General features: G+C 40.4%; 1 protein-coding gene and 1 long non-coding RNA gene across 5 annotated transcripts in view; one reads left to right on the top strand and one right to left on the bottom strand.

Moving 5' to 3' along the window:
* PPP1R9B (protein phosphatase 1 regulatory subunit 9B) overlaps window positions 1–22,636 on the top strand; it is a 105,091-nt gene that overhangs the window by 69,537 nt on the left and 12,918 nt on the right. For all 4 annotated transcript variants that reach the window (XR_011556800.1, XM_070727144.1, XM_070727142.1 and 1 more), the window contains exons 4-7: window positions 7,407–7,511; window positions 12,704–12,839; window positions 13,412–13,564; window positions 22,093–22,146. Coding sequence is in view for 3 of the 4 variants with exons in the window: in XM_070727144.1 (XP_070583245.1) it covers window positions 7,407–7,511; window positions 12,704–12,839; window positions 13,412–13,564; window positions 22,093–22,146 (448 nt within the window). In the remaining variant the exon portion in view is untranslated. The remainder of the gene's footprint in view (window positions 1–7,406; window positions 7,512–12,703; window positions 12,840–13,411; window positions 13,565–22,092; window positions 22,147–22,636) is intronic.
* Window positions 7,260–12,129, bottom strand: LOC139153353 (uncharacterized). Its single transcript, XR_011556801.1, has 4 exons — window positions 12,102–12,129; window positions 8,939–9,061; window positions 7,674–7,732; window positions 7,260–7,570 (listed from the first exon to the last, which is right to left on the bottom strand). It is a non-coding gene; the product is annotated as an uncharacterized lncRNA (long non-coding RNA).

Genomic DNA, 22,636 nt, shown 5'->3' with positions numbered 1-22,636 from the left:
TGTCCAAGTGCTGCCTCTATGTTGGTTGAAGCAGGCAGGATTTCCTTGAGTACCACTTGTTGGGGGTCAAGGGAAAGGGAGGGTCTTGCCTTCTCTTTCTGCTCAAGATCCCCATGGACAATTGGTGGGCCACTGTGTGACACAGAATGCTGGACTCGATGGGCTTTGGCCTGATTCAGCATGGCCCTTCTTATGTTCTTATGTTCTTATTTGTTATATTTTATAGGAGAAACTGTATTTATGCCATCTGTGTTCCCAACCTCACAACAGATCATGAACATGTCAAAAACAAATTATAAATGGAAAGATTAAATGGAAACAGTGTTATACAACAAAAGGCAGCCTTTGTTCCTAAATAATTGTTATGAAGACTAGATACATTTTATATTGCAGCTGTAGCTTCAGCAGCTCATTTTCCACTGCAAACAGTCCTTGGAAGAAGCAGTTTGCATTAGAAAAAATATGTTTTAAACCTTTATCTGACAGTTGATTTGCCCTTGAAAATTTTGTCCAAATGCTTCTCATTGACAATATTTTAGTCCCAATCACACTGTAAACCCCCATGGATGGAAAGAACAAAGGAAGTAGCAGGCAGAAGAAGGATTAAGCACTTATTTGCCTCCTCATTCCCAATTGAATTTCTGGATTCAAATTGCCCTTAACCAAAGTAGCAGTGGAAAAAAGAAGGGATTGTTATATATGATTTTGGTGTAATATGTAACTTATCTCTGAGATTTATTCTCATTCTCACTCTCAGGGTATTAAAATTAGAAACTTCAGGATCAAATTGTGGGAATTTAATTTTCTAATTTTGTTAATTCTCTAAGAGTTAAAAGGGTGTTTTTTAATTATTCTGCCGTATGTTAATTTGCTAAGGCTTAGGTATCAATGCTAAAACGGATGGAGAACTTATGATGTTCTAGATGTAAAGGAATTTCCATTAGTCAATGGGGAGAGATTGAAGTTTAAACTCCGTCACTCTTCCCGCTAGCTATGTTTTTGTATTATAAAATCTAACTGGTCTTGCCATGCTCATTACACTAATTTTTGAAAGTGGATCCACTGCTGTACTCATTTTATTTAATTGCTACATTTTAAGCTTATTATAGAAAATTGTAGTCTTCATTCATCACAAATAATCTGATATAACATTATTATTTGATGACAATTATAAATAGGATTTAAAATGTTTAAGGAAGGAAGAAAGAAAGAAAAATACCAATATCAACTTAAGGTACATACAACTGAGTAATAAATTATTTGAATTTAAATAGAAGGGAATATTTGTAGTGTGTTTGAACTATGGCATTCTTGGTATTCTATGAGAGGGGTTGTTTGTTTCATTACGCAGCTAGGGTACATCAAGAGCATAAGGCATGTGGGAGCCAGAGCATCCATAATAAGAGATGAAAAAAGCAAGGTGATGATCCCAGCAGCAGCACAAATGGAACCTTGCCTCTTTTCTATGTGTCTGTGATATGATGTCCATGTATGAAAGGAGTTGAATTTAATTATGCTACCTGTGCCTGCTATCTTCAGATTTTTTGATACAGACACAAAACCTGCACATGTGGGTTGGGCTGGACAGCATAGAACAGTGATAGTTAACCTTTCCAGCCCTGAGTGCCAAAACTGGAGTCTGCATTCATACACACCAGAGCACCAGAACCCAGACGAAAGCAGCTGGCTGGTGTGTATGCATGCAGCATCCAGGTACTCTTCCGAGTAATGTCATGCACATATGTACCTGCCAGCCTTTTCTTCCAGGTTTGGCCACTCTGGTGCGACAGCTGCTCCAACGTGTGTGCGACAGAACTTGGAAGAGTTGCTGGCAATGGTGCATGTGCCCATGGAGAAGACTCTGCATGCCACCTCTGGCAAGTGTGCCATAGGTTCACCATCACAGGCATAGAGCATATGTTTTTCAGAACATTGGCCATTTTCCAGAACAAATTAAACTAGTTAATTTTAGCTAATAGTTAAGGAGAGGGATTATCAAAGAAACTGTTTACTTGCTAGCTTTTCATTCCACTGCAGTCATCAGCTCTGTTTTTTGTGGAGGCATCTTCAATCCATCATTCCCTCTCCGAAGTTATGAACTTACACGTTCTTGTACAAACTTCAAAGCTTCAATGCTTGCAAGGTTGTGATAAACACCTGAGCTTCAGTATGTGCAGGATTGTGAGAAGAAATAATTTTTTATCTTTTAAAGAAAATGGGCATCAGTTAGACAACAAATATATTTCTAAGTTTCTATGTGCCCAATTATTGAAGGAGAAAAATGGGCAGTAAAAATACTACAAAATACAGCAGAAGAAAATGGATTAAATGAAGATACTGTATAATGAAGGAAACAATATTAGAAATAATAAAAGTAATTTTACAATACAGTAAGAAAAAAGAGATTCACCTAATACAGTATCCAACACCATTCCTGTGCTTTTTCTTTTCACAGAATGTAGTGTTGAGAAGAATTAAAATATTTATTTATTTATTTATTTTATTTTATTCAACTTCTATGCCTCACAATTCTGAAGGACTCAGGGCAGCTTACAACAACAACAATACAAAATGATAAAAAAGTCAAATTTAAGATCTAAAAAATTATAAAACCCTAATTAAAAACCCATAAATTAACCAACCACAACAACATGCATACTAAACATTCATATTTGTCCATGATAGTTGTTAATTGATGGCCTCCCAGGCCTGGCCAGCAAAGCCAGGTCTTAGTGGCCTTGCGGAAGGCCAGTAGGCTGGGAGCAATACGGACATTGGGGGGAAGTTGATTTCATAGAGCCAAGGCAGCAACAGAGAAGGCTCTCCCTCGCGGCCCTGCCAACCTGCATTGCTTAGTTAACGGGACTGGAGGAGGCTGACTCTATGTGCTCTTATTAGTCTCTGGGAGGTATGTGGCAAGAGACGGTTCCATAGTCTGGTCCTGACCCATGTAGGGCTTTATAGGTAATAACCAACACCTTGAATTGTGCCTGGAGACTAACAGGAAGCCAGTGCAGCTCGCTGAGCGTAGGTGTTTTATGGGCGTACCGAGGTACCCCCATGACAGCTCGTGCGACTGCATTCTTGATCATTTGGCATGTCCGAAAACTCTTCAAGGGTCGCCCCATGTAGAGTGTGTTGCAATAATCAAGATGGGAGGTGATGAGAGCCTGAGTGATTGTTTGTAGAGCCTCCTGGTCCAAAACTGGTAAACCAGGCGAACCTGGGCAAAGGTCCCCCTGGCCACAGTTGAGAGATGGTGATCAATGCTCAGCTGTGGACCCATGAGAACAAAGTTGTGGACCTTATCTGAGGGGCCCAATGATTCTCACCCCAGAACAATGGAGAGACAGATCGAATAGCCCTTAGGAGGAAATGCCCACAGCCACTCAGTCTTGTCTGGGTTGAGCTTGAGCCTGTTGGCCCCCATCCAGACCCTTACAGCTTCCAGGCACTGGCACATCACATCCACCGCTTCAAATGAATTGGCATGGGGTGGAGATGTATAACTGGGTATCATCAGTGTACTGATACCTCGCCCCATGCTGTCAGATGATCTCACACAGCAGCTTTATGTAGATGTTAAATAGTAGGGGGAAGAGGCCAGATCCCTACGGCACCCCACAAAGGAGAGGCCAAGGGACGGACCTCTGCCCCCCCACTAACACCGACTGCGAATGGCTGGAGAGGAGAACCACTGTAAAACGGTGCCTCCCACTCCCAATCCCTCCAGCCGTCACAGAAGGATACCATGGTCGATGGTATCGAAGGCCCCTGAGAGGTCAAGGAGCACCAGGATAGAGGAATATTCCCTATCCTGGGCCCGCCAGAGATCAACAGCGTGACCAAAGCAGTTTCTGTGCTGTGATCGGTCCTGAAACTGGACTGAAATGAGTCCAAATATTATGTCACTACCATCAAAGATGTGGCTGAATAAGGAAATAACTATGTTAGTTTTTTATGTAGTGTTTCAGAACATGATAAAAAATTATCAGTACAGTTTTTCTTTCTATGAGTCTTTTAAAGGAAAGTCAAAACTGATCATTGTATAAACATTTTCAGTGATAAAAAAAAGTCATTTAGTTCTCTTTCGTGTGCCCTGTAGTTGCAATTGTTGCTGTATATTAAGCTAATTGAGGTTGAGCTTCAAGGATTGTTTTGGATTGTTTGAGCTGCCTTAGATTTACAAGTATTATACCATTATTCTTCATGTACTTCATTTACCCAGGGTGAAGCATTGTGAAGGGGTAAAATACAAGCTGGATTCAATACATTTTAAAGGTCCTTTTAGTCTCCTAAGCGATTGACCTCTGAATTTGGAAGACCATTAATTTAAATAAAGAAGGGACTGCTATCTCTTTGCTGAACTGGAATGCTTCATTGTTGCCTGTGTATTTTCATGGAACTGAACAATTCAGAAAGGAAGATAGGATGGGAGAGAAAAACAGTCCTAGTACTAAATGCCAGCAGGGCTCCTTCATGCTGTCATGGCAACCAACATGGCTCCTTGCCCAGTACCAGAACACCAGCAAAATATAAACACAGGCCTTCATGGGTGAAAGCTCAGTAGAATCTTAGAAATTTCTCTGCACATTGTACCCACCAAAGATCCTTTATGCATTCTCTACATTATGTTCCTTTTAATTTTATAAAAAGGCTTCAAGTTTGCTTCAGAATTTATCAAAGGTTATTCCAGTAGTATTTTTACCCTTGGCCTGGTCCCAGAGTGATATTAATAAAAGTAACATTGTACTGTACATGCTTTCACTGTCAAAAACTTGTATAGAAAGACTTGCATACTTTAGTGTGTTATATTTGGTTGGAAGAGTCCAAAATTCATGTTCCCAATTAGCCATAAAGCTTATTGTGTAGTCCTGTAGAAAACCAAACTGCATTTTAAACCAGATGAAGCTAAAGATAATATTCAACCCCTTAAATATAGGTAACCTCAACATTATCATTGATCACTTAATGACTGTTCAATGTTAAAATGAACTTGAAAAAAGTATGTTGAAGTGGACAAGGCCATTGGAGCTGTGAGCTCTGCCACCTGTTTACTGAATCCGTGTCCCTCTTGGTTGGTTTCGGCCAGCTGAGAGGTGACACGGAACTGGGTCCAGGAGATTGTCAACGCCTCCTTGGGGAGGGGAGGGGGTCTTTCCCAGCTCCTTATAAGGAGGCACTTCTGCGCCCCTCCTTAAGAAGCCTTCCCTGCATCCAGCCATGCTCAGCAACTACCGTCCAGTCTCCAACCTTCCCTTTATGGGGAAGGTTGTTGAGAAGGTGGTGGCGCTCCAACTCCAGCGGTCCTTGGAAGAAGCCGATTATCTAGGCCCTCAGCAGTCTGGTTTCAGGCCCGGCTACAGCACGGAAACTGCTTTGGTCACGTTGATGGATGATCTCTGGCGGGCCCGGGACAGGGGCTTGTCCTCTGTCCTGGTGCTTCTCGACCTCTCAGTGGCTTTCGATACTATCGACCATGGTATCCTTCTGCGCCGGCTGGAAGGGTTGGGAGTGGGAGGGACTGTTCTTGAATGGTTCTCCTCCTACCTCTCCGGTCGGTTGCAGTCGGTGTTAGTGGGGGGTCAGAAGTCGACCTCTAGGTCTCTCCCTTGTGGGGTGCCTCAGGGATCGGTCCTCTCCCCCCTGCTATTTAATATCTGCATGAAACCGCTGGGTGAGATCATCCAAGGGCATGGGGTGAGGTATCATCAATATGCTGATGATACCCAGTTATACATCTCCATCCCATGTACAGTCAACGAAGCAGTGGAAGTGATGTGCCAGTGCCTGGAGGCTGTTGGGGTCTGCATGGGTGTCAACAAGCTCAAACTCAATCCAGACAAGATGGAGTGGCTGTGGGTTTTGCCTCCCAAGGACAATTCCATCTATCCGTCCATTACCGTGGGGAGGGGAATTATTGACCCCCTCAGAGAGGGTTCGCAACTTGGGTGTCCTCCTCGATCCACAGCTAACATTGGAACATCATCTTTCGGCTGTGGCGAGGAGGGCGTTTGTCCAGGTTCGCCTGGTGCATCAGTTGCGGCCCTACTTGGACAGGGAGTCATTGCTCACAGTCGCTCATGCCCTCATCACCTCGAGGTTCGATTACTGCAACGCTCTCTACATGGGGCTACCTTTGAAAAGTGTTCGGAAACTTCAGATCGTGTAGAATGCGACCGTGAGAGCTATCGTGGGGCTTTCCAGATTCGCCCACGTTTCTACAACACTCCTTGGTCTGCACTGGCTGCCGATCAGTTTCTGGTCACAATTCAAAGTGTTGGTAATGACCTTTAAAGCCCTACATGGCATTGGACAAGAATACCTCCGGAACCACCTTCTACCGCACGAATCCCAGTGGCTGATAAGGTCCCACAGAGTTGGCCTTCTCCGGGTCCCGTCAACCAAATAATGTCGTTTGGCGGGGCCCAGGGGAAGAGCCTTCTCTGTGGCAGCCCCGGCCCTCTGAAACCAATTCCCCCCAGAGATTAGAACGGCCCCCACCCTCCTTGTCTTTCACAAGTTACTCAAGACCCACCTGTATCGCCAGGCATGGGGGAACTAAGCCATCTCCCCCAGGCTTTTTATATTTCATGTTTGGTATGTATGTGCTGTATGGTTTTTAATTGTTAGGGTTTTTATTTTTTATTATTAGATTTGTCCCATTGTTACACTGTTTCTTATTACTGTTGTGAGCTGCCCCGAGTCTTCGGAGAGGGGCGGCATACAAATCTAATAAATAATAATAATAATAGTAGTAGTAGTAGTAGTAGTAATAATAATAATAATAATAATAATAATAATAATAATAATAATAATAATGTTCCATCCTTGGTTAGAATTCCTACATAACACTACCCCACACAGTTTCCAAGATCATGTAATTACATTTTGGGCATTTGGCTCACATTTATGACTATGATTGCAGCATCTTGTGGTCACACGATCACAATTTGCCACACTTTTTGCTGTTTTCTAGCACCAAAAAAAAAGCCCATTTGGTTAATCATGTAATTTCCTTAAGGACTGTGATGGCTCACTTTATGACCATCATAAAAAGAGTTTTTAAAAAAGAGTCAGATGATATGATAACCCACTTAAGGACTTCAGTGACTTATGTTGGAAATTCCAGGCTTAATTGTGGTTGTTAAATAAATGCTACTTGAATTAAAAAGGCCTGTTGTAATTATTGATAAATGTGATGCCAAAAATAAGCCATATTTTTCCATTTCTGCTGAAATGCGAATATAGTCATCACTTTTAATATGATAGTTTTTTAAAATTACAAACTTGATAAAACGATGCTGTTGTTCCCTACTGAATTCATAAGCTTGACATCCTTTGACTTTTCCATAATGCAGTTGGACAGGTGGTCTATGTCTAACTTTCTCTTTTTCCTTTCTTAGGATCCAGGTGAATGATCTTATCGTTGAGGTGGATGGCACCAGTTTGGTGGGCGTCACTCAAAGCTTTGCAGCCTCTGTGTTGAGGAATACCAAGGGTAGAGTCCGGTAGGGGAACAATGTGTAGCCTAGTTTTCTGGTGAAACCAGAATGTGTAGCTAGTTTATCTGTGTAAAAAAATGCAGAAAAGGAAACGTATGATCTCACTGAAAGTTGTACTGCAGCATAGGAAAAAGTTCTATAAGCAGATATTTTTGTTTCCTGTCTTACCATTGTAGGAGTAAGAGGGCCACTGATAGGTTTTCCTGCCAGCCATGGTTTTGCTTCTTCTGTTTATATGTCAAGCAAATAGATAATATTGCCTTAGAAAATTTATTACATCATGGGGCAGCCAAGAGTCCATAGTCTTAATGGTTTTTAACAATACAAGCGGTTTTCATTTGCTGTCAATAGAACCTTTATTTGCAAATCAAGAACAATGGAGACACATAGGAATTCACATGAAAAACAGCATGAATCAGATAAGGATAAAGATTCCTTTTATTGTGGTATTTTTTTTAACTGATCAGACAGAGAGAAAAAGAGTTGATGATTAGATGTGTTTATGGCAGAGTTTATATCTTTCATCTTGGCAGGACATAAAGATTTTAGCTACTTCCTACCAGACAAAAATTCAACTATTTGGATGTGCAGTGGTGGAAGCTCACTTGCTGAATTATTTGATGTATCACTTTTTTAAGACAAGTATTTTTATTTCAGTGCTTTGAAATATAAACAAAAGTACTAATGCTGAAGATGCAGATGAAGCTTAGTAAGTGTAATCCTTCCCCATCATGGAAATCTAGTGCTGAATGTCTGTCTGTTACCCCGAATTGAAGGCCAGCATGACATACCTCAAGTCATATATTATATTTTGGTGTTACATATTACAGTAAATTCTCAATCGGTGTTTAAATTTGATAGCCTTAGTTAAGTATAGTCCTGGCCAGATGCATTTTTAAAATATAGCTGCTATTTATTAAGAGAACATTATAGAGTCATTGCAGCTTTTTAATTTCTATATTCTCTCCTGCCCTCACTCCAGCATAGTTGCCCTTTTCTTCTTCAAAACCTACAGTCCATCTGGTAAAAAAAACCAATGGGAGAAATAGAAGGCTCTGTTATTGCTGGATTTTAGAGCATAGGCAAAAGAGGAAAAATCATCTCACCCCCACCAGATTAATAATGATGAAGTTTGTGGATTTCTTTGTGTGTGTGTGTGCACGCATTCACATGCATTTGCACATACATGTTTATACATACATGCACATACACATTCTCTGCATAAGAAGAAAGAAAGAAAGAAAGAAAGAAAGAAAGAAAGAAAGAAAAATCGATAGAGAGAGAGAGAGATGCAGAGAATCCAAAGAATTGTTAGTGGAACTAGAAGAGAAAATTAGGTGAAAACTCTAGGTTTTATTTTTAAAAATATCTCTTTAAGGAAAATGGTTTATTAAATAAATAATTTGTTTAATGAAATTGGCAAGAATCCTTACTTGGCAATGTTGCCCTGGTGGGATTGGATCCATTTTAAGGAAACTGAAGCACAGCACCCATTATCTCAGAACATGCATCTTTGCATCATAGAGAAATGTTCCATATCTTGGATGTTTCATTTTCTATGAAATGAATCAAGAAGTTTTGAATGGACTCGAATGATAGAAATTATATTGAGCTCTGTGTTCACTGCATTTTCCTGTCAGCTGCGTTTCTGTCTGTCCTTTATCCATACAGCTGCCTCTGTGGCCTTTTAAAAATCTTACTAGAGGCATTTGGCCTGCCTCTTCCTGGCAATATTAAGAATTCAAGGCTTGGCATTAGCCCAGCATCCTTGAAATGTTGGTTTTAAAAGAATGAGCTGCTTGAAAATGGTCTGTCACCAAACACATCTAGCACAAGCAGACACAGATGATGAGTGATTACAGAAGGCACTTTCTATCATAAGGCCTGTACAATATAGGGACTCAGACCTAGAACTCAGTCCATTACTCCGAGATTTACGTGCTGCTTTGTTCCCAAGCGACAGGAACTTCAACTATGAGAATGGGTTGCTAAGCAACTAGTTTCTTCCATATTGCATACCACCCATTCTGCCTTTGCAGGCAAGAGATTGTGTTAACCAATAAAGTGTTTGATGATCAATTTAATTGTTGCACTGACACAATTAACCACGATTTTCTCTGTTCTTTTTTTTTTAATTACACTGTTCCACAAAATTGAAATTTCTGCCTAGAGGTTAATTTGTGAAAGCAGAAAGGGTGGGGACATTTTTATAACTCTGATAGTAATTTCCTGTAATCTGGAAGCCTGATGCAACTATGCTGGGAAACTTGTGTCTTTATGGAGTTGTTCAGCTTTTTTTCTATATGTGATCAGAGGCCTTCAGCTTTATTCTCCCAATGTTGAACCTTGAATAACAAAATAACACAGTTGGAAAGGGACCTTGGAGGACTTCTAGTCCAACCCCCTTCTCAGGCAAGAAATCAGGCTGTCCATATAGTTGTCCAATCTCTTCTTAAAAGCCTCCAGTGTTAGAGAACCCTCAGCATCTGCAGGCGATCCGTTCCACTGATTAATTGTTCTAACTATCAGGAAATTTCTCCTTAGTTTTAAGTTGGTTCTTTCTTTGATTAGTTTCCATCCATTACTTCTTGCCCTCCCTTCAAGTATTTGGAGAATACGTTGACCCCCCTCTTCTTTGTGCTGCCTCTTAGCTATTGGAACACTGCTATCATGTCACTTATACTCCTTCTTTTCATTAAAGCAGACATACCCGGTTCCTGCAACCATTCTTTATATGTTTTTGCCTTTATGTCATCTTGATTCTATCCAGTGGTGAAATCTACTTACCTTCTCTACCAGTTTAGAAGTGTGCATTTTGCGCATACATACGATCTTTGCATAACTTTTTCACCCTCTGCACATGTGCAGAAGGATTTGCGCATGTACAGAGGGTTAAAAACAAGAAAATAGCAACATCCAGATGGGTGGGTGGAGCATTGTGCTTCCACTGCTGCAGATTCTTTGTACCATTGGCAGCCACCACTAATCGGTACGCCAGAACTGAAGCGTACTGTTGACTTTTTCTTAGCAGCTGTAGCGCACTACTGGGTCATATTTAAATGATTGTACAGTAGGACTCCAACATTCCTCTTGCAATTACTACTTTTAAGCCAGATACCACCTATTCTATATCTGTGCATTTGGTCTTTCTTGCTTAAATGTAGAACTTTAATTTTTTCATCATTAAATTTCATTTTGTTAGGTAGGACTCTGTTCAAATCTGTTAAGATCCTTCAGGATCTTGAGCCTATCTTCTGGAATGTTGGCAATACCTGTCAGCTTGGTGTTGGTAAGTTACCCTTCAATCTCCTCATCTAAATCATTGATGAAGATATTGAAGAGTACTGGGCCTAAATAAGAACTTTGGGGTACCTCACTACTTACTTCCCTCCATGTAGATTTGATGATGATGTTCGTCCACCATGTTCGAAGAAGACCTAGACATCTAACAGGTTGTGGGTTCTCCATGATATGTCAGCAGGTGGCTGGTAAGGCCTATACAGGCACAAAATGTTCTGCCACATGTCAGGCAGACATGTGTGGGCACCATTGTTGCAGCATTTGCAGCTCTGGTGTTGCAGAGTACTTGCTTTTCTTGTGAATTACATTGGTCAGCCAGTTACAAATCCATGTGGTGGTAATGCTGTTTAACCCACATTTTTCTAGCTTACAAAGAAGTGGGTTGTGGTCCACTTTGTCAAATTCCTTACTGAAGTCCAGGTAAACAATATATTCACAGCTTTTCTCTGGTCAACTAATTTTGTCACATTGTCAAAGAATGCAATAAGATTTGTGTGGCATGATATTTTTTTTTACAACCATGTTGGCTCCTGGTTATGACTTTGTTTACCTCTAAATGTTCAGAAACTCATTGCTTGATTATCTTTTTCAAAATCTTCCCAGGTATTCAGGCTGGTTTCCAGTTTCTGGGATCCATTTTTTTCCTTTTTTGAAGATGTGAATTATATCAGTCCATCTTGAAAATCAGCATTAAGGATAGCTGTGTTAGACCTAACTCAAATTAAGGTCAGGCTTGAAAACTGTGCTGCTTTTTGCCTCTCTATTTCTGGGATACCCAGGACTTAACTGGTTTTTGAGTAACTCAACTTCTTTGAACTACTGTATATGTATATTGGAATCTACCTCCCCTGATGTTATTCCTATTGGTGAGAAAAGAGTGGAATCTCTATTTTCCTCCAAGATTAACCGAAGTGGTAGTGCTATTTATAAGGCATGCTAGTAAAGAAAAATGAACAATTCCTCAACCAGCATATGGTGCTAATCTAATTAAGAAAGTCTGGCAGCTGATTTTAAAAATTTAAGGGAAAAAATCTGATCTTATATGCCTGAACATTGAGATATTTTATTTTGACTCTGAGGATCCTCTGATCTGTTGTCCATTTAGCACTGCAATAGGCAGTCCATTGGTAATAAGCAGCTCATACTTAGGATTTTTGCTTTGTTTGCATTCACTAGGTACTGCGATCGTATCTCCCAAATTGCCACAGCACACCAAACAGTGGCAGCACAGTTCCCTATTTTCGGCAAGAAGCAAAGGAACATTTACATCATAATCTTTAGATAAATTTAACATACCTAGAACAAGCTCTTCCTTGAATGATTATGGGGTAGGGAGGTTTCAAGCCTGACCCAACACATTCCAATGAATTTCCTGTTTTCACATGAGTTAATATTTGAAAGGAAACTTTTTTCAGACTGAAATTAGCTTGCCCAATTCTTGATGTAAACCGTTCCAGCATTACCTTAGTGTAAAAACAGGAAATGTAATTTTCTTGTATGTACTGCTTCCTTTATTCCAAAGAATTACTTGAAGTAGTCACCAGTTCTGTACTATCTTTGTAAGCATTTGGGATTATATCTATTATGCTCTTTTGTTGCAAAGAAAAAAATGACAACACAGGCCACTAAATGTTAATTTCCCCTGAATTTGTAGGAGAAAGTAGCGTTAGTAGGTGCTAGTCTTTTTTGCTTGTCATTTGCTCTGATTGAAGCATTCAAAGTAGAAATAAACAGATATTTATTCAAGAGCTAGAAAATGTTTCATTTCACTGGAAAGAGAGAGAGAGAGAGAGAGAGAGCCTGACTAGCTAACTCCAGATATGTTATTCAACCATACCGAGGTTTCCCTTATTACATTAATGCCATGCATTCATTCTATTCATTTTAATTTGCTTTAGGTTCCTCATTGGCAGGGAGAAGCCAGGAGAGCAGAGTGAGGTGGCACAACTGATCCAGCAGACCCTGGAACAGGAACGATGGCAGCGAGAAATGATGGAACAGAGGTATACCCAATATACAGAGGAGGATGAAGAAGTAAGTATAATCAATTTCTCATTGCCTGTGGGAAGGAAAGTGGTAGACCTCCAATCTTAAATTCAAGGAAGCTGAAGAGCTATTAACATTTGTGCTGACCGTTGTAGCAACCGTAATGAAACTGTGCTTTGACTAAATTTGGAGTACTCATGAATTTTCTTAGGCCCCCATTTTTTTCTTTATAATTGGTAGAGGTCCTGTCTCTTCTTGGTATCATTTTCCATGCTGCTTATTACTATGAAACTAAAACTGTAGTTATCCAAAACATGTATTTCTGTATTTTGCACAGAAAGAGCAGAAACAAGCTGGATGTTCTAGTTTTACGTGAGGTGTCACTTGAAAAAAGAATTATAGGAAAGAGATGTACAAATTTCAGATTGAAATTAGTTTGCTCACTTCTTTTGTGCATATCATTCCAGTTTTACCCTTGCTTGAAAACAGGAAGTGTAATTTTCTTGAACTTATGCTTGCTTCCTGAATTCTAAGGAATTGTTTAAAGTAATTCTTAGTTGTATACTTAGTGTGTTGTCAGGGTGCCTATTGAGAAAACCTGGTTTTTTTGGTATTTGCAGACAGGAGAATATGCTACTGATGAAGATGAAGAGATGAGCCCCATGTTCCCCAACAATGAGATGGCTATTGAGGTTTTTGAATTGGCTGAAAATGAAGACATGCTGTCTCCAGTGGAGATGGATCCTGAAAAGCTGGTGCATAAATTTAAGGAGGTATATGGCTTTCTAAAGTGGAGGATGGGTGGGAAGTTAGCTGAAACTTACAACTTACATTAAATGTGTGTATAGCAACACTATCACTAGTCTGGATTTTAAAATAAAACATGTTGAGGAGTAGCTGCATAGGAAAGAAGAGGAGGTCTTAGATCTCATTGCGATATTAGCAGCAATTTGGCAATACACTGACAGGATGTAGTGAAACCAGCTGCATTTCCTGCCTTCTTGCTCTGATTAGAGAAATAATATAATCCACAGTTGTTCATTCTTAGGTCAGTTAAGTTAATTAGTTCAGGAAACTATTTTATTAATTCTAAAATACATTTTGACTTAAGCCAGTAATACTTTTTCCTGCAAAATAGGGGGGGGGAGGTGTTTGTCAGTATAAAAGTTATCCCACAAAAAGACAATATTGAATTTTAAATTATCACCCTTTCACTTAAAAGCTAGACTAAAACCAAGTTAATCAACCTCTAATACAGGGAAAGTTTTATTTATTTTTATTTATTTATCACATTTTAGCAGAGAGCACATTTATCACAGTGGGATTCTGGATGGCCTACGTTAAAATATTAAAATATAGAAACAATATAAAGTTAAAAAGAGACGAGTGATTGAAAGCAATACTAAAAATCAATTAAAAGGTGAAGGGAAAGCTTTCTGGGTGCTAACCTGCTCCACAGTTGTGTGCTCCTCTATTGCACTCTCCAAGCAGAACATCTGCGTGGTCAGGAGAGTGGGCTTGCCTCACCTCTGGAGGGAGAATGTTCCACAGTGACAGAGAAGGCTTTCTTTCTGGACTCTGCCAGTCAGAATTCTTTAACTGACAGGGTCCATTATATACTTTCCCTACCTGACCAGGTGGGATTGGCCATTGTCAGTAGTGGGTTCCTGCCAATACGGATAATTGCGCACAGCTCTGCAGCTCTGGCGCACGAGCGTGGGTTTGAGCGCAATTTTGCTTCTTCACTTGTGTAGGTAGCAAAATCTCGCAATGGGACGCAAGTGCGCGCATGTTTTGGTGAGATTTTTGGTTAGGGTGCATGCACAGAAGCAAAAAACCTCACCGAAACATGTGCGCACATACGCCCCATGCGAGATTTTGCTACCTGCACAGCTGCAGGAAGCAAAATTGCACTCAAACCCAAGTCCACGTGCCAGAGCCTTGGAGTTGCATGCAATTAGCTGTACTGGCAGGAACCCATTAGGGCCAATGTAATGGGACAAAGACAGATCCATAGTCTTATGTTAAGGCATTCCTCTTAGTTAAACATTAAACTTTTACTAGTGGGAGGGGGAATTAATTTTACCTATAAATAGATATAATATTTCTGTAAACTGCTTCTTACAAGAGGAATGCCTCATAAAAGATGAAACACATCCTTCTTTCAGTATTTATTATTTAATCATTGCTTGTTTTATAAAGGGATAACCTGCGTCATTCATAAAACAGTCTCTGCCTTCAGGTTTGCTTCCTGAAGAAGAAGAAAAAAAGAGAGAAAGGAAAATGGATTGGATAGGAGAAGAAAAATGAGTCAAATAGCTTGTAATATTGTCTTTATTACTTAAGAAAATGGGCTTTAAAAAACGTTTATGTCCAGCAGTTCTGATGTAATCCTTGGCTTTTTTAGCTACTATTTCTAACTGTATAAATCAACCTTTTCCGATCTGGCGCTCATCAAAATGCTATATTGTGAAGTCTGGGGGGATGAATGGCTAGCACACCTGAAATGTACTAGGCTAGGAAGGGCTATAAAACAACCTTTAAATGTCTTTCACTTCTTCTGTAAGGAAGTTTTAAATTTAGGTTCTGAAGTAACTCCATATTTCTATTAGGATCACTTGGTTTTCATGATGGCATGTGTGAAAGGAAAGAGTTGTTTTCCGGAGGTTTTGAATTTTTCAGTACTCCAAAAAGAATGATAGTGTATTACAGCAAACAAGCTGTAATGTCAAAAGCAAACAAGTGAAGAAGGAAAAGACAAGATAAACATTGTTGATAGTGAGAAATAAGATGAGAAGTGGATCTAATAGAATTAGAAAGAATAATTTAAATAATAGCATATAACTGCCTGATTTAATGCAGGATCCTAAATTGAAATGTTTTTATTAACACATTTCTCCTAACATTTAAGCAGAATCTGGCTTTCTGTACCTTAACTCCATTATTCTAAATTTGTATTCTGAGGCAAAAAAATATAACATGACAGTTTTATGTGTGACATTCTTCTAGTATTTGAGCAATTCTACTACATAACTCTCTCAACCATCTTTCTCTAGTTCTTGGATCTGTCTTCATAATGGTTTGTCCTAGAGTTTTTCTGATTTCTCTGAGTATTTCCTAAACATCATTGTCCCAAACAGGACTAATAGTCAACTTTAGATGTGAGCAGTGCAAAGCATGGTGGAATAAGTGGAATTTTACGATTTAGAAAATTTACCTCCAATGCATCTTAGTATTGGATTGCTTTTTTTTCCAGCCACTACAGATTTATACTTAGTTTGCAACCAATTATATTCTAAAATCCTTTTTATGACTTCCAAGCCAGGTATCTCTCTTTATATACCTTGCACTTAAGGTTTGGATCCATTAAGTTTAACATTATTGTTTTGAATCTATTTCTCTAAACAGTTTTCAGTTGTATTTCTTCTTACACATTTGTCATTTGTAAATCTAATATGGAGATTATTTGCTAAGGGAGGATTTTCCTGTGAATACATTTTATTTATTCATTGGGTTTATATCCTATTTTGTAACTTTTCCTACTACCTCCTCATCCAAGCTGTGAAAAAAAATATTAGAAAATTCAGGATTATTCCCTTAATGCTTCTCTCCAATTCGATGCAGAATCTTCTTTGAATATAATTTCCAAGTCAACAGTATATCATTTTCTTGTTACACATATTTGTTAATCAGCATGTCTGTGCTGAAGTTAAAATAGGTTATGTCTCTAGCATTTTCAAAATCTATTAAGGAAATTGCCCAATTAAAAAGGAGATAAGATTAGTAATGCAAAATCTGTTCTTAACAAATCAGTGCTGATTTCTACTAATCACCACATTGTATTTAAAATACCTACCTCTTTATTTTTGATGTACTGTAAATTCTTCCAAGGCATCATTAGACAGATTGGGCTGAGGTTCTCTGCATCATTATTTTCCCTTTGTATGAAGGAAGGACAGTATTTGCCCTTTTCCTATCCTCTAGTACAGAGGTCTCCAACCGCCGGTCCGCGGACCAGGACCGGGCCGTTGGGGTTTTTCAGCCGGTCCGCGGCGCCGCTGACAGCTAGCTCCGCGGCCCTGCGCCTGGTCAGAGCTCGCATGGAGGCTGCCTCTCTCCACCTCCCATATTTCGCCCCCCTCCCAGCCTCCTGGCCGCATTCACCTTCCTCCGCCACCTCCAGCATCCAGCTCTTCCTCCGCTTCTCGCTTCTCTACAAAATAACAGCCGAGCGGCGGCCCGGAGGCTGGGAGGGGGGCGGAGCACTTTGAATCCTGGCAGAAGCTGCTGCCCGAGTGCTCTTGGCCGGCGGCATTCAAAGTGCTGGGGTGGGGGGTGTCCCGACAGCCTCCCCACCCCAGTGCTTTGCCTCCCGCTGGGCAAGAGCACTCGGGCAGCAGCTTCTGCTGGATACGGGCGATGGGTGGGACGAGCGGCACGGAAGCCGGTGGCTGTGGCAGCTGCTGCAAGAGGCTTCCGCGCCGCTCTGTCCCACTCATCGCCCGTATCCAGCAGATGGGCTTTGAGTTTTTGGCTGGGGGAGGAGAAGTAGGACCTTCCTAACTCCCCCCCCCCAGCCAAAATCACAAAGCCAGGCAGCCCCGAGCCGCCAAAGGAGCCTCCTGATTCTCCCCGCCCTTCTGTCCCGCTCATTGTCCGTGTCTGGCAGAAGCTGCTGCCCGAGTGCTCTTGGCCGGCGGGATTCAAAGTGCTGGGGTGGGGGGTGTCCCAGCGGGAGGCGAAGCACTGGGGTGGGGGGGCTGTCGGGACACCCCCCACCCCAGCACTTTGAATCCCGCCGGCCAAGAGCACTCGGGCAGCAGCTTCTGCCAGACACGGGCAATGAGCGGGACAGAAGGGCGGGGAGAATCAGGAGGCTCCTTTGGCGGCTGGGGGCTGCCTGGCTTTGTGATTTTGGCTGTGGGGGGAGTTAGGAAGGTCCTACTTCTCCCCCCCCCACCCCCACCGGGCCATGGAAAACTGGTCTACCTTAAAGCCGGTCCCTGGTGCAAAAAAGGTTGGGGACCTCTGCTCTAGTACTTTGCCAATTTTCCAGGATTTTTTTTAAAGATAACACATAACTAAATCAAGGCAATCATTCCATTAGCTTAAGATGCAATAAATTTGGCCTTTGTTAAATTTCAAGGAATATATATGCCTCATAAATGGCCACATTCCCATTTGTATCTGCCCACAGCCTGAACATTTCCTGTCATCATCCTTTTTACTTCATGTGATTTTATTCATTTGGTTTCCAGTCCAAAATGGGACAGTCTTAAATTGTTAAGTTGTTCTTAGCTACATGGGTAGAACTCAGATTATGAATAGTTGTTTTTAAAAAAAACAAAGTTACAACAGAGTTTATAAAAGTTAATCCAAAGTTACAACTGCTGCATCATCTCCGCTATTTTATGACCGCATTTCAGTGCTTGGGAAGAGACTTACACGAGTTGCACCATCCCTTGGTCACATGATTGTGTTGTGCTACTTTTTCTCATTTTCCAACAAAAAACTCTGCAAAAACATCCATTGGATAAGATGGATTTGGATTTGTGAACATGTGGTTCACTTAATGAAAATTGTAAAAACACTCATAACACTGATTTTGGTCATTGACAACCACAATGTGAATCACTCCCAAAATTCCAGATTCAATTGAGGCTGCCTTTTTTCCTTATTATTTTTTATTATTATTATTTATTAGATTTGTATGCCGCCCCTCTCCATAGACTCGGGGCGGCTTACAGCAATGATAAAAACAATATATAATGACAAATCTAATAGTTAGAATCTAAAATGACAATAATACATTTAAAAAGTCTAAAAAACAAGAAAACCCAATATATATATATAAAAACATCAACAACAACATACATACAGTCATATCATAACTACATAGGCAGGGGGAGATGTTTCAGTTCCCCCACGCCTGATGACAGAGGTGGGTTTTAAGGAGTTTACGAAAGGCAAGGAGGGTGGGGGCAGTTCTAATCTCTGGAGGGAGCTGATTCCAGAGGGTCGGAGCCGCCACAGAGAAGGCTCTTCCTCTGGGTCCTGCCAAATGACATTGTTTAGTTGACAGGACCCGGAGGAGACCAACTCTGTGGGACCTAACCGGTCGCTGGGATTCGTGCGGCAGAAGGCGGTCTCGTAGATACCCTGGTCCGGTGCCATGAAGGGCTTTATAGGTGATGACGAACACTTTGAATTGTGACCAGAAACTGATTGGCAACCAATTCCTTCTTAACCTATATTGCACTGAATATAATCAGGATCAGTAGTGGATAGGATTAGAGAGGCATTTTATGCCCCATATCAATCAGGCAGGTGTCAGCATACTCAATAATATCTGATCCATTATTCTCTGCTGCCATTATTCTCTTCTTTTCTATAGAACTGGCCAAAGCAGCCCGGTGCCTCTGATCCTTCAGATTTGTGCAGGAGCAGTAGAGCTGACATTGGAGAGGGGCGTTCTTTTGCATTCCTCTGACACACTTGCTCTTGCAACCTACAAATTGTTTCCAATCACAATTACCTATCTGCCTATATGGGACAATCAGGCATGTAGATATCACCAATGTACAAAGGTGGAAATCAGGAACTGGATTATTATTATTTATTGGATTTGTATGCCGCCCCTCTCTGTAGATGCAGAATGGATGCTGAAAACAGCTGTCTATCAGAATTGTACAATAACACTAGGAAATTCAACCAGCAGTGTCACAAATGGTTTAACTCTGTGATCCTTAATAATTTAGTGTAATGTTGAAATACCCTGTTTTCCCCAAAATAAGACATCCCCTGATAATAAGCCCAATTGGGCTTTTGCGTGCATGGCAATAACTTCAAGTGCTTATTTCAGGGTTCAAAAAATATATAAGACAGGGTCTTATTTTCGAGGAAACAGAGTAGCATAGCACCCATCTCGATAGCTGCACCCATAGAACGTGACAGCACTTGAAAGTTGACATTTATAAAGGAGAAGGTTCTATCTTCTGATTCAGGTTTCTTTATGATTGATCTTTTTTTATTAAATCCAGTTTGAATTTAACTCAAATTATGACAGAAGATGGTAGAAGAAGAAGATCAAAGGAAGGATACAAATGGTATCCTGTAGATAGACAACTTCCGATTGGCAGTTTTCTTTTTTCTGCTGATTGGTAATATGCAAAGGGGCAGCTAAGTGAATGGACTTAATAAATTGCTTTATCTGCCATGTGCTACATATATAACTAGAATAGCTCCACTCGAGAGATCAGAATGGAAGTACTAGTGACATGGTGGGGTCAGAGAGGTAGTCATAACTTTGGAGGTGAGTGGTTTTGAAATATAGAATATAATATTTCGGAAGGTTTTATTTTCTATTTAGATTAAATTAGATTAAATGACTAGAGTTTGGAAGGGACCTTGTAGGTCATCCAGTCCAACCCTCCACCCAACCACCCACACACACTCAAGCAGAAGTCCCTGCACCATTTTAGACAAATGGCTATTCAATCTCTTGTTAAAAGTCTCAAGTGTTTTCACAACCTCTGCTAGCAGGCTGTCCCACTGGTGGATTGCTCTCACTGTCAGAAAGTTTCTCCTTATTTCCAGGTTGAATCTCTCCTGATCAGTTTCCATCCATTATTCCTTGTCTGGCCTTCTGGTGCTTTGGAAAACAGCCTGACCCCACTCCTCTCTGTGGCAGCCCCTCAAGTATTGGAACACTGCTGTCATGTCTCCCTGATCCTTAGTTTCACTCTTCAGAGAGTAGGGCATTTCTGGGGTCCTTGGTTGTTTTCTTGCAGACGTTTCATTGTCCAACCAATAACATATTCAGTGCTAGCAGCTAAGCTCAGAGAGCATCAAGGAGTCCAAATATTCTTTACTGATGGTACATATGAATTAGTGCTACAATCTTAATAAAACTATTATTTTCTTTACCCCTACAGAAAGCAAGAACCATACACTTTAGATTAGTCTATTCAAGATCACTTCAGACATACATCTTGCAAATGATAAACACTGGAAATTGGGAATGAGTCATCATAACAACATTTGCACAGCTCACATTGCTGCTTCAGATACCGTTCCTGGCATTCTTTCTGCACAAAATAGCTGGGCACCCTTTTTGAAGGATTGATATAGATCTGGTACACAGATCTGGCACATCCATATATATATCTTCCTTTCACCTCAACTATAGAAAGGTGCTAGGAAAAGTTGCAGATGGTTAGCTCTCAAGCCCAAGCATCTGCAGTGTATGAATGGTAATTTTAAAAGGGAAGGATTTGGAAATGATTGGTTGGAAAACATTAAATGTTTAATGTTCATTGCTTCACCAGTAATGTGTGAAGTGGTCCCTCATCAATCCTATAATGTGTGTCAGCAAGTTTTCATTTAAGCAGTCCAGTCACGGCTGTTCAGGGTTGATTTACTGACATGGTGAAAGACAGAGAAGGAGAGTGCATGTAAATAATTGTCACAGCAGTGCTAAATTGGAGTCTTAAGAAGACCCAGAGGATAGAGGAGGAGGACAGGATTCTCTGCTCTGATCTTAGGGTGTTGAGAAAGAGCAAAACCTAGCCCACACCTGCCTTGGGGTTTCTATCTGTTCTAAGGAAAGTTAGAAGACAGTAAATGCACAGATAGTACTGCATATCTTGCTTGCTCGGTTTTCTCTGCTCAAAATTGTGAGGTGCTAGTGGCTTTAGCAAAGGGCACTTTTAATTCTGGATAAAATGAGATAGACCTGAATGCATGTCTGTGTTGAAAAAGATCTTGGCATGCAAATATTGATGTGATGCAAATTACTTGGATAAAACACACCTGAAATTCTGCAGAAGGTAGTGATTGCTTTATTGTAATTTAATTCTTGTATCTGTAGAAAGATGACAGAAGTCAAGCAAAAAGTATTTTGTGCAGAAAGGGAATAATAAGTAGACCAAAATGGCAAAGGGCATGACTTGATTGTTGAAGTATTGCTGCCTGAATACGACTAAAATTAAACATTTTAGTGTTTAATTTTAAAAGAGCAACATCCTGGAAAGTGCTTACAAAACTAAACTTGCTCTTCCTGGTTATTTTAATGGCACTTCATTTTATTAATACTGATTAGCATATCGGAAATATTCATATGAAATGAAAGCTGGCCTCCTAATTTGTTTATTTATCTTCAGAAAATGTTTTGGCTGATTTTTATTGTTTCATAAAATAAATCCTAAATCAAACCCTTTCTCTGTGAAATGCAGTCATAAGCTTCTTGATGTATGTATGAAAACCAGGGAAGGAGTTAAACTCACTATGTGTTCCTTTGCAGCTCCAGATCAAGCATGCTGTGACTGAAGCCGAAATACAGCAGCTGAAAAGAAAGGTAAGAATGAAGGCAGTGAGGACAGCCATAAAATCCTTTGCTTCCCTTGGAGACTTGCCAAAATCCATTCTTGAGAATGTTTTCCAGAAAAGCTGCAAGAACTGGCTCTGTGGATGTGCCTTGTAATAGTTGGGCTATTTTTAATAGTGCTGTGCAAAGCATTTGAAATGGGATGGGCAGAAGAACAAATGAAGGACTTCTCTTTGAATTTTCAAAGCAGTCAACCGGGGGGGGGGGGGGGGGGGGGCATGGGCATGATCTATATTTAGCTTTTGTTCCCTAGGTAGTCCTTGGCACTACAGGTTTTTTTTAAAAGAAGGGAGTTTTTGTAAAGTTAAAATGGAGTGACACCCATATAAGCTATATAAAATGCCACCATGAGAATTGTATGAATTCAGTACAATTCTTTTATGGATAATTGTATTGTCTTCAGTGTTTTGACTTTCCAGCTGAACTGCTAGGATGCTACCAGTTGGAAGATCTGTCTAGT

The sequence above is a fragment of the Erythrolamprus reginae genome, chromosome Z (genome assembly GCF_031021105.1).
Source record: "Erythrolamprus reginae isolate rEryReg1 chromosome Z, rEryReg1.hap1, whole genome shotgun sequence".
NCBI classification, from domain to species: domain Eukaryota; kingdom Metazoa; phylum Chordata; class Lepidosauria; order Squamata; family Dipsadidae; genus Erythrolamprus; species Erythrolamprus reginae.
Note: the sequence above shows the minus strand (reverse complement) of the source record. Positions and strands in the feature narration are given on the sequence as shown.